Raw genomic sequence first — 13,073 nt, 5'->3', positions numbered from 1 at the left:
TAGTATTGATCGATTAAAAACGTCGCTATCATTACATTAAAGATGAGTTTTCTTTTTTTTTTTAGCAACAAGATGAGTTTTCTTTAACATACAAATAAAATTATGGTTTATTTACGAGAGAAACATGGGTCATTTTTTCTGTCAGCACATGGTTTTTTACAGTTTGACTGAACCGTTTGTGGCTAGTTTTGTAATTCTAAAAGATACATCTTTTGTTCAACTTTTTTTTGGATCCTTTATAAAGATTTGATTTTTACTGAGAGATTAGATAAGCAAAAACATTTAAATAAACAAGAAAAATGGATAATTAGATATTTAGTGAAAGGTTAAAAAGAGATAAGAAGGGAAATGAAGAGAAAGAGAAAGTTAAAAAAAAAAGACAAATGAAGAGAAAGAGTGAACTTAAGGTGTTTTTAATAGTATAGGATCAAATTTCTGTCCCATCATTTGAATGCTACTGTAGACGAGAAGAATATTCTGACGCTGACAAAGAAGATAAAAGACACCTAACCCAAAATAAAATTTTAATCACCTTTGGTCTTCATATAAACCGACGAGCATTACAATCAATGACCATCATCGATCGGGTCGAATCGAATTGGATTTCGGGCCGGGTCGGGTCGGAGCGAAATAAATCGTTAAAACTTTCAATTACGGAATCGGGATTTAGTGTTCTTCGATGCGTCCTGGAGATTACTCTCAACAAGCTAAAACGACGGAGATGCCATCATCATCATCGGATCGTGAAGCTCCCAACAACACTTCATCCGTCGATCCTCCTCCTCTCGTCGACGACGGCATTCCAGGCCAGGATCACGTCGTCCTCGCCGAACTTCCAGAGCATCCACCGTATGTTTCCTTTCTTCAGTCGTCGTCGGTTTCCACCACTAATTTGTGTGCTTGAATGAATGAATGCTCTTCAACCTCGTCGTCTCCATAAGTTAATTAATGCTTATTAGTTCATATAGTGAGAGTTTGGTTTCTTGGATATCTCTGAGTTTCGAATCAGATGATGTTGGCTCCGGATCTTTTGGTTTACTCCACGTCTTACTTACGAGTTTAGATCTGATTTAAGCTTTGTATCATGATCTTGTGAATGCTTATTTATTTAGGATAATGCAGGAGGAAGAACAACACTAAGGTTTATATTTTTGCATCACCATTAGGCTTGTTTGTTGCAACATGAGGTTCACGAGTTCTTGCTTCTCTAGCTTCACACTCTCTTTTTTTTTATATGCTCTGTTTCCATTGGTGTCTCTTTATGTGAACTTCTGACTTCTTTTTTTTCTGTGTTGGAAACTTACTCCTGAGGCTATTTTTTTTCTGTTGACATTACCTTCGTGTTTGTGGTTCGTTCTTTTGCCAGATTTTTGTTTGTCCATGTCAAGTGACTGACTAGTTTCGTAATACTTCATTTCTGTGCTAAAACAGAGTTATCTTCTTTTTTTTTTTCAGAGGAGCTTTGCAGAAAGCAGAAATGTTGTCTGAGGACGAAGTAAAGGGCACATTAGAAGCAGTTGCATCTACCGGGAAGTTCTGGTAATGCTTGGTTATGTACTTATCTTTATCCTTACCGTTTTTGTATTCTTGTATAGTTGTATTAGAGTTAAACTAATATTGACGAGTGGCTTTCTTTATGAGTAACTATACGTTTTAGGGTCTCATCTCCGTATTGCTACTTCCTACTTGCTTCTCGTTGATTACTTTTCTTGCCTTGTAATACTACAGGCAGGATTGGGAAAAGTTAAAGGGAATGTTATCTTGGTGGTTGAAGAAGGTATGTTAAGGTATACCAGCATTGTGCTTATAAATACATATAACATAGCACATTAATTCTGATGGTTTTGATATCTAACTATCTATATGGGTGCGCTGTGAAGGTTCTGTCAGAATATCCTGAGGCAAATATGAAGGACGAACAACAAAAGGAAGCCCTAGGAGAAACGTATCCTGAGCTGGTTCGTCGATTGGATGAAGGTCTATATCTACTCATTTGTTAGTTTTATTACTTTTTTTTAACCAGTGGCCTTTTGTTAATTTTGTTTCGCTTGTATTTGTATTGTTTCACAGCTCTTCTTAGTTTTGACGAAGGTCCCCCATTTACACTGCAGAGACTCTGTGAGGTAAGTAAGTGCGTATGCTGACTGTGGTTACTTCAATGTGGGAGATACCATGTTCTTATTAGCTAGGCTTAATTTAATAAAACAAAGTCGCTTGCATGGTATTGTAAAGACAAAGAATCAGTTGACTCCATACTTCACTCTGTTGGCCTCCATCCTCATCGAATCCTAAACCAACTTAGTTCTTTGAACTTATGATATATCAGGATTGTTTCTATATTTACGGGTTTAAACGCATCTTTGTAGACTGGGAGATATACACTAGCCATTTGCAAATCTTGTCAAAGCTGTAATTTTCAAAACATGATTGCCATGCATGTATCATATGATAGTAGTCCTCTCTTCTTTGTTTAGAAGTTAATAACCACTCAGCATGTTGATTTATTTGTGTTCAACAGATCCTTTTGGCTGCAAGGAGCATCTACCCAAAGCTCTCAAAGCTTGCTCTTGCATTAGAAAAGGTTCAAATTTGAAATCATTACCTTTGTGATGTTATACTTATAATATTATCTTCATTGATAATGTGGAAGCTTTTCTGACTCTTTGCAGAATCTGTTGGTTACTTCTATGCTATCCATCAGCACGGAACCGCAATCACAAACCACTGAAGAAACAAACGCAGCAACGGAAGACACAGAAACGGCTGCAGCAAAGGGGACACGAGCAAATGGAATTGAAGCAGTGGTGGGAAGTGACAAGGATGAGATAATGACAGAGGTAGAAGAAGAAGAAGAAGCAGATGTTGATGACGCAATGACTATTGACATGGAAACAATCGATGAACCATCAGAGACAATGAAGACGACGAAGGCGGCCAGTGAGAGTGAGACATCAAGCGAAATCAGTTAAGTACCTGATTTTGTTGTTATCGTTCTTCTATTCGTTTTAATAATTATCTTGGACATGTTATGTTTATCATATTGATTTTGTCAAATTTTCTTCTCTAGCTGCTGCAAAACCATCACCGGATCCAATGGCTGCAGAGGAGGGAGACCCACGGTTGCCTTGAAGAGTATCCGGATGGTTCTCTTGTAGAGTATCAAGCCAAGGCCATGGATTTTGCAGGAGGCGAGGAACCTCCCTTTCCTATTCTGTGCAGACCAGCAGCCCCTACCATGTCCTAATACAAAGACTTGCATGTTTGTCTTGATGTCAGCTATGTCTTTGGCGCTTGTACGGTATAAATACGTAGCTTAATAATGGTCTAAATTATGTTTAGTAGTTATTTACATTGTTGGCATTTAAACAAGGAGGATATTTATACTGACATTTGCATTGAGGGGAGATGTTTATTGTATAACTTGATCATGAAAAATCTGATGTTTATAAAACTCACGTTAGGTTGTCCATTAATAAGTTTCTGTTTAACTGGACTAACGAATTTCTAGCATTCTCTTGTGTATTTGGAAGGTCTTCACATGATGCAATTTTCATAATCATAATATACAATGAAAGCTCTTTGATCAAAAGAAAAAAAGAGAAAGCTCTCACCGCAGCATGATCAAAAACCCAAGTGGTTTTTTTTTCTTTTTGGCACAAAAAACCCAAGTGGTTTAATTGAGTCTATAATACATAATCACAAATTCACCAGGAGAAGATGATTATTTCCCTAACATAGTTATTTTCAAGATTGTGATTTTGTAATCACTGCTTTGGTTCCTGCAAAGCCAAAAAATATTTTGAAGATCAAGGACAGCCATTGAGACGCGTAAAGTTATTTTACTGATTACTTACCTTGGCAGGCCCGGGATTTGTCAGGCACTTTCTTCCGTGTTGATTAAGAACATGGTAGAACAGCTAAGAGTTGCTAAAAAAAAGAAAAAAAAATTAATATTGAATGATACATGTATGAATTGTGTTAAGACCTTAGCGTAGCTGGTTAAGAAACATTCTCCTTTCTCTTTCCTAATTTACTTTATTTTTAATTTATTTATCTTAAGAAATTGTGTTAAAAAACGTGGTCTACCAGTTTTTTGTTTTGGTAAAATGGTCTACCATTTTTTGATGAATAATATCATTACATAGCAGACAAAATAAAACCTGAAACTTTCAGATGAGATTGGGAGTAAGTAGCATATCATCAATGATGGGAAGTAGCAAAAAATATGTTCCCTCCACGGATATCATTATAGAAAAGCTTTGCAATTTTTAAAAGAAAAAATTACTCGCAGAGACACTTTCTATCTTTGTAATAACACTAAAAGACATTTCATGCTTCTCACACACTTTCTGTGTGTTGTTTGTCATATATATCCCTAACTACACATATCTCTCTCTACTCCATCGAACTACATATTGATTTTTTTAATTTTCTTTAAAAAAAATTTAAAACACAAACATCACTTTCTTGAAAACTCTATTCTCTTTCTTTCTCAATCAAGTTTTCGAATCTTCAATTAAGATTTTTGATTTTGAAACATTTTCGTTTTCAAGAAAGGTGTGAGATTTTGTTAATAAAACTAAGCAAACACGGATTGAATAAATCCAAATATCATTCCCCTCCAAGTGAATCGCTTGCCAACGGTGAAGCCGGTGATGCGAGCAGGGATCTGATCCTCACTGAGTCTGTTATTGATTGATCTAAAGACCAAGACTTGGGTCACGTGACGAGGAGGGTTGATTCAGATGACGAGGAAAGTGATTCTGAGAGTCACGCCACCATCTTCTTCATTTGTTGTACAAACCCAGAAAAAAAAAATTGGATCGTGCTAATTAAAGAGACATTAATGACCAGATCGCTTCAAAACGATTTTGATGGGATCCGCCAATGAAGGTTTTCAATCTCAGGCTGATAGCATTTTCGAATCCTTAGCTTTCTCTCGATCTTCTTCTTATGGGTTGCCGTTATGGAAAACGCAATCAAGTTCGTATGATCTTTCTCCAGCACAGAAATGGATAAGCGGGAGTGGAAACAAGGGAAGATATGCTTTGTGGATGCTGCGGTGGAGGTTGTGGTAGTTGTGGATATGAAGGTGGTGGATACAGAAGTGGTGGATACAGAGGTAGAAAAAGTGGTGGCGGAGGTAATTATTCAAGAGGAGGAGGTGATGGTGGATACGGTGGAGGCATAAGACGCGAGAGTGAAGGATACAAAGGTTAAGGTGGCAGTGGATATGGAGGCTCCGGTGGATTCGAAAGTTGTTACGAAGATAGACGTTATGGTGGTTATGGATACGGAGGCGGTGGATACGAAAGTTGTTACAGATGTTAATAAGAAGATGGAGGTTGATAAGAAGATGGAAGTTATGGATACGGAAGCGGTGGATACAAAATAATATGTTGTCCACAAATAAGGCATCCACAACTACATGTAAAATATTATAACAAGGAACCGATAAAAAAATATTTTTTTTTTTGTAACAAGATCAATCACAACTATTGGATGAAGTTTATTAGATTCATATCGAGAGGGTTCATAATAGTTGGATGTTTCCAAAATTTGTTTTTGAGAATTGTATCCACAATTCTTTCATCCACATTTTTTATTTGTACCTTTTGAAATATAACAAAAAAATATATCAAAGTGGATATCAAATTATAGAGAATAAAAAAATAAAATTTACTGCATCAATATATTTTTCAAATATATCTTAAAATTAGAGAAAAAAAACAAAATAAACTATAAATAGTAAAACAGACATTAATAAAACACTAACAAGTCTTCTTTTCATCTAGCGTCTTATCATCCAGCGTTTTCTTAGTCTCTCTTCACACAGCGAATGGTAGGTTAGTCATAAAACAAATTGTGGATATGGAGAAAGTGTGCCTCCAACACAATGTGCCTTATCATGTTAAAAAAGAAAAAAATGTGTCTTATACGTTAACGCACTCTTTTTAAAACGGGAAAGCAAGCGGCAAATAAATAGCGAGAAAGCCTTGGGAATAGCTTTTCCTCTCTATGCATTGGGAAGAAAGAGTGTCACGTGACACGCTTATTGGTAATACATTAACCTATGACGAACGACTGAGATCAGGTAGTATAATTTTAGCATCATCCGGATATCCCAAAAAAAGAAAAGTCAACGCATCGAACGGCTCAGATAAAATCTTCCGAAGCTCGCCAGTTCGAATAGCGGGTCTGCTTTGCATTTGCTCTTGCTCGCTATTTATTAAGGGAAAGGACTCTTCAAGCTACACCATCAGAAAGAGCCATTTGTTGATTACAGGCTTACAGCTGCGTAAACAAACGGGCTAAACGTCGTAAAATTACTTTGGGCCTTGTATTGGGTTTGGCCCATATGCTCTGAGCCTCATAATCTCCCGAACGGCGTGTCAAAAATTGAAAATAGCAGGGAGATATAAGGGCAAATCGGTAAATACATCCAAGAGTATTATCGTTTTAATATTGTCATCTTCTGCTTCGTCCCCAAATCAATTTTGTGTGTTAGAGAGAGAGAGAGAGAGAGAGAGAGAGAGAGAGATATTTCTAGGGTTTGTTCGATTCTCCGACAACGATGATGAATCCCGAGGATGCGAAGGCGAAACGAGATTCGACGGAGGTGGAATCTGACTCTTCTGTCTCTAAAAAACCGAAGATCGAAGATGAAGAAGACGACACAAGCATGGAAGAAGAAGAAGAAGAAGAAAGCGATAACGAAGGCTTATGGAGTACCGACGATGATGACGTCGTAAGGTCTCCGACGATTAACTATTCAAACTATCGAGATCCGGATCCGGTGTGGGATGTTGACAGTTACGACGAACACGAATTGGTATTCGATGCTGACGGCCGTGAAGGTTTCTCCAGCGACAAGGCGTACGCAGAGTTCCGCGAGTATAAAACCATGTGCTTTAAGAATAGGGTAACTTCATGAGTCATGACCCCTCTTTGTTATTATCCCCACACAATGAATTCTCTTTAAATCTTTTTTCGTGTTTGGTTTTGTTTCTATAGGGGTTTTTAGATGATCCATTTAGATCCATCTACCCAATGAGAAACCTGGACGATCTCTGGACAACCATGACTAAGAGGCAATATTTGACTGATATTGCTTCGCTGTGTGTTAAGAAACTCAACGAGGAGCAGGTGAGAAATTATCTAATTTTTTCTTCTTCTGTAATTTGATATGATGATACTCACAGACAGGATGCGTGTGTGTGTGTGTGTGTGTTTTATTGTACTTAGCGTTTGTCTGTGGAAGTTGTGAGCATTGTGAGAGGCAATCTAAAACCAGGAGATGGGTGGAAGCTGTACATCACTTTTATGGCTCGTGAGTCTCCGGGTGGTCCTCTCATCGAGTATCAAGCCAAGGCCTTGGATTTTGGAGGAAAACCTCCCTTTCCCATTCTCTGCAGGCGTGCCTCTAGCATGCCCCTTTAATCAAGGTATATTTGTGTTGTCAATTATTGTGGGAAAGTCAAGTAAACACGGAGAGAATATTCCTAATCCTTCAACAATTCAACCTTACCATTGCAGATTGGGTATGATGCTAGCTCTTCTCTTCTTGGCGACGATGAAGATCAAAATATGTCTTTCCAGTTATAAGTACCATGCGTCCATGTGGATTTAGTTTTTTTTTTATTTTATTTTGGCGTTCAAACTTATGGCCCTACCTTTTAACTTGCATCGTATGATTATGGATTTCCACAATGGTTGCTATGTTATATTCAATGTTTATTTTATATTTTCGATGCTCAAGTGGCGAATATACCTTCATTCGACGCTAGTGCATTGATTGGAGATTATTACTGTCAGATAACAAGGTCGTGATAGAACTGATATAACTAATATTACGTTAGGTTGTTGATTAGTTAATTTATGTTTATTTGGACTAATAATGAATTCGGGGCTTTCTCGTGTATGTGAAGGTCTTCAGACCACCTCCACCAGGAGGCCTTAGCAAAGGGTTCTTAAAAAAAAGACTAAAAAAAAATTAAATAAATACATAAAAGGATAAAAGGAGAGAACAATTGGATCAAAGTGAAAAGAAGAAGATGAGTTCTGATTTTATGTTTGCAAGAAAAATCGAATTGAATCAAATGAGAGTAGTAAAGCTGACGGGGTGATCCTAAAGATCATTCCCTTGCTCTGCCTCCGCCTGAATTGGGAATGATCGAGGATATGGCTAAGCATCCCATTAGAACTAAGGCTGAAAAACAGAAAGCTTTATCTTCTGGAGCTGCTGATACTCTGAAAGACTCGATTAAGACAAAAGCAGGCAATGGTGAAATGCAGCAATGGTTTCGTGAAGGTGTTGCAGGTAATGATAGTTTCTGATTCTACTTTCTGTTCCCTTGACTTGATTATGTAGGAAGGCATTATATGTTTACTAGTCTTTGTCATATCTTTGTTCTTGACACTTGTCTTCTGTTAATCTCTGGTGAAGAGTAGATGCATAGCATGATCTAGATAGATGCTAAACGGTAAGCACTAATGAGTAACATGTGAAAATATTTACTCATAGAAAATGAAAGGAGTAGACCAAGTTACTTTCTGTCTTTCTCTCGCTGAGGCTAGAGGCATTTGAAGTTTTTTTAGCTCAGTATAAAATAACCTGTTTTCGTTTTATGACTCCATTGTAGGGCAGTGCAAAGTATGTAACATACTCTTGTGCCCTACCTCGACCAGGAGCTCCTCATCTTGTGATCACTTAAAAGACTATTCAGGATTGAAACATGCTTCAGCTTTGTATCTAAGAATAAACAGCTTCCTGCTCTTTGGAATCAAGTAGCATTCCTAGCTATTACCGTTCGTTTTTTTGTTTTGTTTTCAGATGTAATGTAGAGATTACCATCTGTTGAAAACAACTGTAAGGAGTCTGATGCCATCCAAGTGTAGCTCTGTTTGATGTTTGATTTGCTACGATACATATTTTGATTTGTGTTACTTAGAGATTTGGCTCCATTATTTACATTCTGTTGTTGGAATCAATACCGTAACTTGTGTGTGCAACATCTCAACAGTGTTTCATTACTTGTATTGCCTGTTCAAGATTTTTGCGTCATTCTTCATGTTTAGACTGAATTATAAGTTTTTCACAACAGAATGGTTTTGGTTTCATACTGAGTCCTCTTTTCATTTATGTGGATTGGTTGTTTATTTATTGAGCTGATTTTAAGTTAGTGTGGGTTATGTTTGCTTGTTACAGTACATTCCTGGGACGAAAATGGTGTTTCCTGGTTTGAAAAAGCCACAAGATCGTGCCGATCTCATCGCTTAATTGAAGGAAGGTACTGCATAGACTGGCTTGCTCGGATATAATGAAGAGTCTATTCTCCGTGCATTTTTTTTTCTCACAGATAGACTAAATAAGTCCAATAGTATTGTGGTCATGAACTGGTTATATATGTTTTTTTTTCTTTTCTTTCCAACTTAAAAAAAATAAAGAACCTCAATGAGGTTCTCCATTAAAAGAAGAGAAAATTAATTAGACTAACAAGGATTCTTAATTTTTCAAATCACAAAATTAACTACTAAATTATTCATTAGAACTTTTAATAGTTTCTTACCAATAAACATGTTCTCACAAGATGCAATTTTTAGGTACCTAATTTCTTTTTTTTTTGGTGCGACTGGTTACAGAATTTAAAACATAATAACTATACTATGAAATTACAAATAACATAAATACAATGTGTAAACTATATGGAAAGTTGATACACAATGGTAGCTCTATGGAAAATTGATTCATAATAAATAGAGAGTATATAGAAAGATATAAAAGCACGCTGTTGATTAGATTTGCTGAACATAAGTTTTTTAAACAACTTTCGAATAGTGTTCTAGAAGGATGGTGGATTGAATTTCGAAAACTTAATTTAGAGAAAAACAAAGGATAAAAGTGAAATAAGTCTCTAACAGGTAAACATCTCATCCGAATCGGCTTTAATCTTACTTCTTTTTCTTATAAAAGATCTCATTGAGGTAAAACGCATCATTGGTGGTTCCTGGGATAATGATTCTCCCATAACCGTGAACTCCCCAATCTGTCCCCCACGTGTTTTGCACTTCAAAGAACACCTCTCCCCTTGCGGTTAACCCATGGGCTAAGATAGTGACAACATGTCTCTCGGCTCCATCTACGGGTTCTGGAACCCTATAAACCCCCTGGGGACGAAACAATATACAATGATTTTCAGTTTATTTAGTTGTTCGTGATGCATATGCATGATATCCAAATATACTACACAAACTTACATCTCTAAGCTCTAGAAGTGGACCAGTCAAGTCAAGGGTCAAGCCCACGGGACCTTTAGCTTCCATCAATTCAATGATGGTTTGTGGAGTTGCACCCGTCACTGGAAGAAAAGACCCCCGTAACTTAAATGTCTTAGCTTGTGCTTGAGCTTTAGCTTTCGCTTTCTACAAACAAAAACAAATGCTCACGATCAATATATGGATAGTATACAATACAAAGAATAATCATACATATATATAGATTAAGTGGACTGTTAGATGAATTACCCCCTTCATAGTGTCTTTCACTTTCTCCATTCCTACATTAAGCACATAGTTCATTGCAACTCTCATTGATCCGATAGCCATGCTACTTGCACCAACTGTCTTAACAGGTTCACTTCCTTTGTCTCCGCATTTCACCTTCTTTGCAAAACCGTCTACATCAAATTCTTTGTGCTGAGAGATATCACGGTCCTTATTAAAGACGAACTGAAGAATCCCACCAAGAACCAGAGCCCAGCAGATATCTATATTTAAAATAAATTACAAAAAAAATTCAGATTAACAGTACTAGAATAAGATTTGACATTGATATGACTATACAGAATAAAACTGGTATGGAGATTTTTTTAATACCGGTCATTTGACAAATAACATGACAAAGCAAAGCTGGGTGTATCTGACGCCAATCAAAAAGGAGTCGACTCCCGTCGGCGAAAACCTAATAAAAAGTATCATTGTAACAAATATAACATTATTATAGTAAGAAAACAACGATAAGATTAGGGTTTTATTTAAACAATAAACTACACAATAGATTAAGATTAAGGTTGTAGTTACCCGTAGTGGTGGAGGAGGCAAATCATCCTGTGGGGGAAGACGTTCTTTTCGTTTATCTGCCGCCACGTGTTTATAAGCATTTAATCCTTTCTTGTTTCCGCTTCCTCCCGCACCTATTCCTCCGGCGCCTATACTACCACCGGCACCGCCACACCCTACACCGTCAACGTCTCCGCTATCACTGTCCATCCGCTTGGACCACACAAAACGACAAAAAAACATATTATTATGATGATATTCGAAGTAAACTTATTATATGTATTTAATTTCTTTTAGTGTAGCGACAAGTGAAACGAAGAAGACGATGTACGATCGAGACACACGGAAGCAGAAAGATTTTAAGAAAGATTTTTGCAAAGAGCTAGTAAAAAGTAGATGCACAAGATTCAAAGAGAAAAGCCATTTCGATATGAAAAATGTCTAATCAACAAAATGTCTAGTCAACCGATTCAATAAAAAAAAAAAAGCAAAAAGAAAACATGATTTCCCCCCAGTTCTTTTTTTTCTTGGATAAACAACGATTCTTTTCAAAAGTTTACACGTTTAATGAAGTTCAGATTTTCGAAGAAAACGAAAGGCAGAAAATTTCGAAGAACAACAGAGATTTGGAGAGAACCTTATTTCTTGGAACGGTATAGTTTTCGATATAAAACAAATTTCTTTAAAGAGAGAGAGAGAAAGAGAGCTAAAGTGAGGAAGGGCACTGAGTGGACACGTCTAGATATATAACAAATTTCTTCTACTGTTAATTATTATTTTTAATAAAAGTTAAGCGCTTTATAAACAGGTGACGTACGTAAGAGGAGTCTCCGTTTCTTTTAACGCCGTCCACTTAAATATTTAAAAATTCTATAAGAGTCGTTAGTTTAGGGTTTATTTCTGTGATTACACTTCTTTATTTGTAAATTGAGTAAACATCGAAATCTTAACTATATGCCATAAACTTATATATATATATCGAGAATTGTACGTTCATCATTGTAATATCCCATGCAGAGTTTTTTCAAAAAACTTCTCCTGCTTAGAGTTTCAAGATTACAACTTTTGTCTAGAAAATTTTTGGGTGAAAATAAAAATGCCTTTCTTTTTTTTTTTTTGAGATTTCAAATCTTGACTTGTTTCTAACATGGGGATATAACAACAAATCTTTATTTTTATAGTTTTCTTTAGGTTAAAGCTTAGTCTGTTATAAAAAAAAAAAAAAAAGCTTAGTGTTATGAATATTGTGTGATGTCTATTATGGAATGTTCTAGATTTACTTGTTCCCTACTCCAAGTTATTTGTTCCCTACTCCAAGTTATTAGACTTTGTCTCCAAGTTATGTAATCCTATATAAGGAACTCATTACTCATGGAATAATAACAATTCATTCATCTCTAAGTCATACGACTCTTTCTCTCTCTCTCTCTCTCTCTCTAGTTCGATCTATTCTAAAACAAGAACACTAGGATTAGAACACGTTATCAGCACGAGACTCTAAACCCTAGCTAAAATTCGGCGACCACAAAAATCCTAATTTCGGCCGTAACTTCAAACAACCATATCTCCCTAACCGTAAGGATCCAGACGGCGAGTAATATATCAAACTGAAGCTATTGACGAGAGGAATCCAGCGCCGCAGACCACGCAGCAATCCGACTTCAGACGCGCCGTCACCTCCCAGTGCAAGCCGCGCCGTCAAAGATCATCCAAAACCCTAATAGCCGCCAACTCCTTATCTCTTTTAATTTCGATATCTATTGTTCTTAGATCTCATACTAATCCAACTTTGAAACTTTCATTGTTGATTATTAAAGGTTTTTAAAAGAGGAACCAAGGAGAAAAGATCGGCAAAGATTAAGGTAAGATCTCAAGAACCCTAATCTTTACTTGTGGTTCAAGAAATTCGGATTTCAAACTTCTCTTCATCTTAAATCCGATTTAAAAGGTTTTGCGATTTGATTTGGTTGATTTTAGTTCTTGTTTTATTTTAAAATCAAAACCCTAAACCCTTA

General features: G+C 36.5%; 3 protein-coding genes across 3 annotated transcripts; 2 read left to right on the top strand and 1 right to left on the bottom strand.

Annotated features, from left to right (window-relative positions):
• The first annotated feature begins 594 nt into the window (after positions 1-594).
• Positions 595-3,455, top strand: LOC108845854 (uncharacterized). The gene is made up of 8 exons (XM_018619045.2): positions 595-849; positions 1,456-1,539; positions 1,729-1,777; positions 1,881-1,977; positions 2,071-2,123; positions 2,519-2,581; positions 2,670-2,964; positions 3,068-3,455. The coding sequence occupies exons 1-8, from the start codon at positions 680-682 to the stop codon at positions 3,127-3,129; spliced, it is 873 nt and encodes a 290-aa protein (XP_018474547.1). The 5' UTR covers positions 595-679; the 3' UTR covers positions 3,130-3,455.
• A 3,029-nt stretch (positions 3,456-6,484) lies between these two features.
• Positions 6,485-7,746, top strand: LOC108829763 (uncharacterized). The gene is made up of 4 exons (XM_018603362.2): positions 6,485-6,922; positions 7,015-7,146; positions 7,246-7,445; positions 7,537-7,746. The coding sequence occupies exons 1-3, from the start codon at positions 6,575-6,577 to the stop codon at positions 7,438-7,440; spliced, it is 675 nt and encodes a 224-aa protein (XP_018458864.1). The 5' UTR covers positions 6,485-6,574; the 3' UTR covers positions 7,441-7,445; positions 7,537-7,746.
• A 2,045-nt stretch (positions 7,747-9,791) lies between these two features.
• On the bottom strand, positions 9,792-11,816 carry LOC108829754 (uncharacterized). The gene is made up of 6 exons (XM_018603355.2): positions 11,696-11,816; positions 11,080-11,271; positions 10,876-10,960; positions 10,525-10,766; positions 10,258-10,422; positions 9,792-10,167 (listed from the first exon to the last, which is right to left on the bottom strand). Exons 2-6 carry the CDS (start codon positions 11,266-11,268, stop codon positions 9,952-9,954), a joined length of 897 nt encoding a protein of 298 aa, XP_018458857.1. The 5' UTR covers positions 11,269-11,271; positions 11,696-11,816; the 3' UTR covers positions 9,792-9,951.
• Positions 11,817-13,073: the final 1,257 nt, after the last annotated feature.

This window comes from Raphanus sativus, unplaced genomic scaffold, assembly GCF_000801105.2.
Source record: "Raphanus sativus cultivar WK10039 unplaced genomic scaffold, ASM80110v3 Scaffold0549, whole genome shotgun sequence".
Classification (NCBI taxonomy): Eukaryota; Viridiplantae; Streptophyta; class Magnoliopsida; order Brassicales; family Brassicaceae; genus Raphanus; species Raphanus sativus.
Note: the sequence above shows the minus strand (reverse complement) of the source record. Positions and strands in the feature narration are given on the sequence as shown.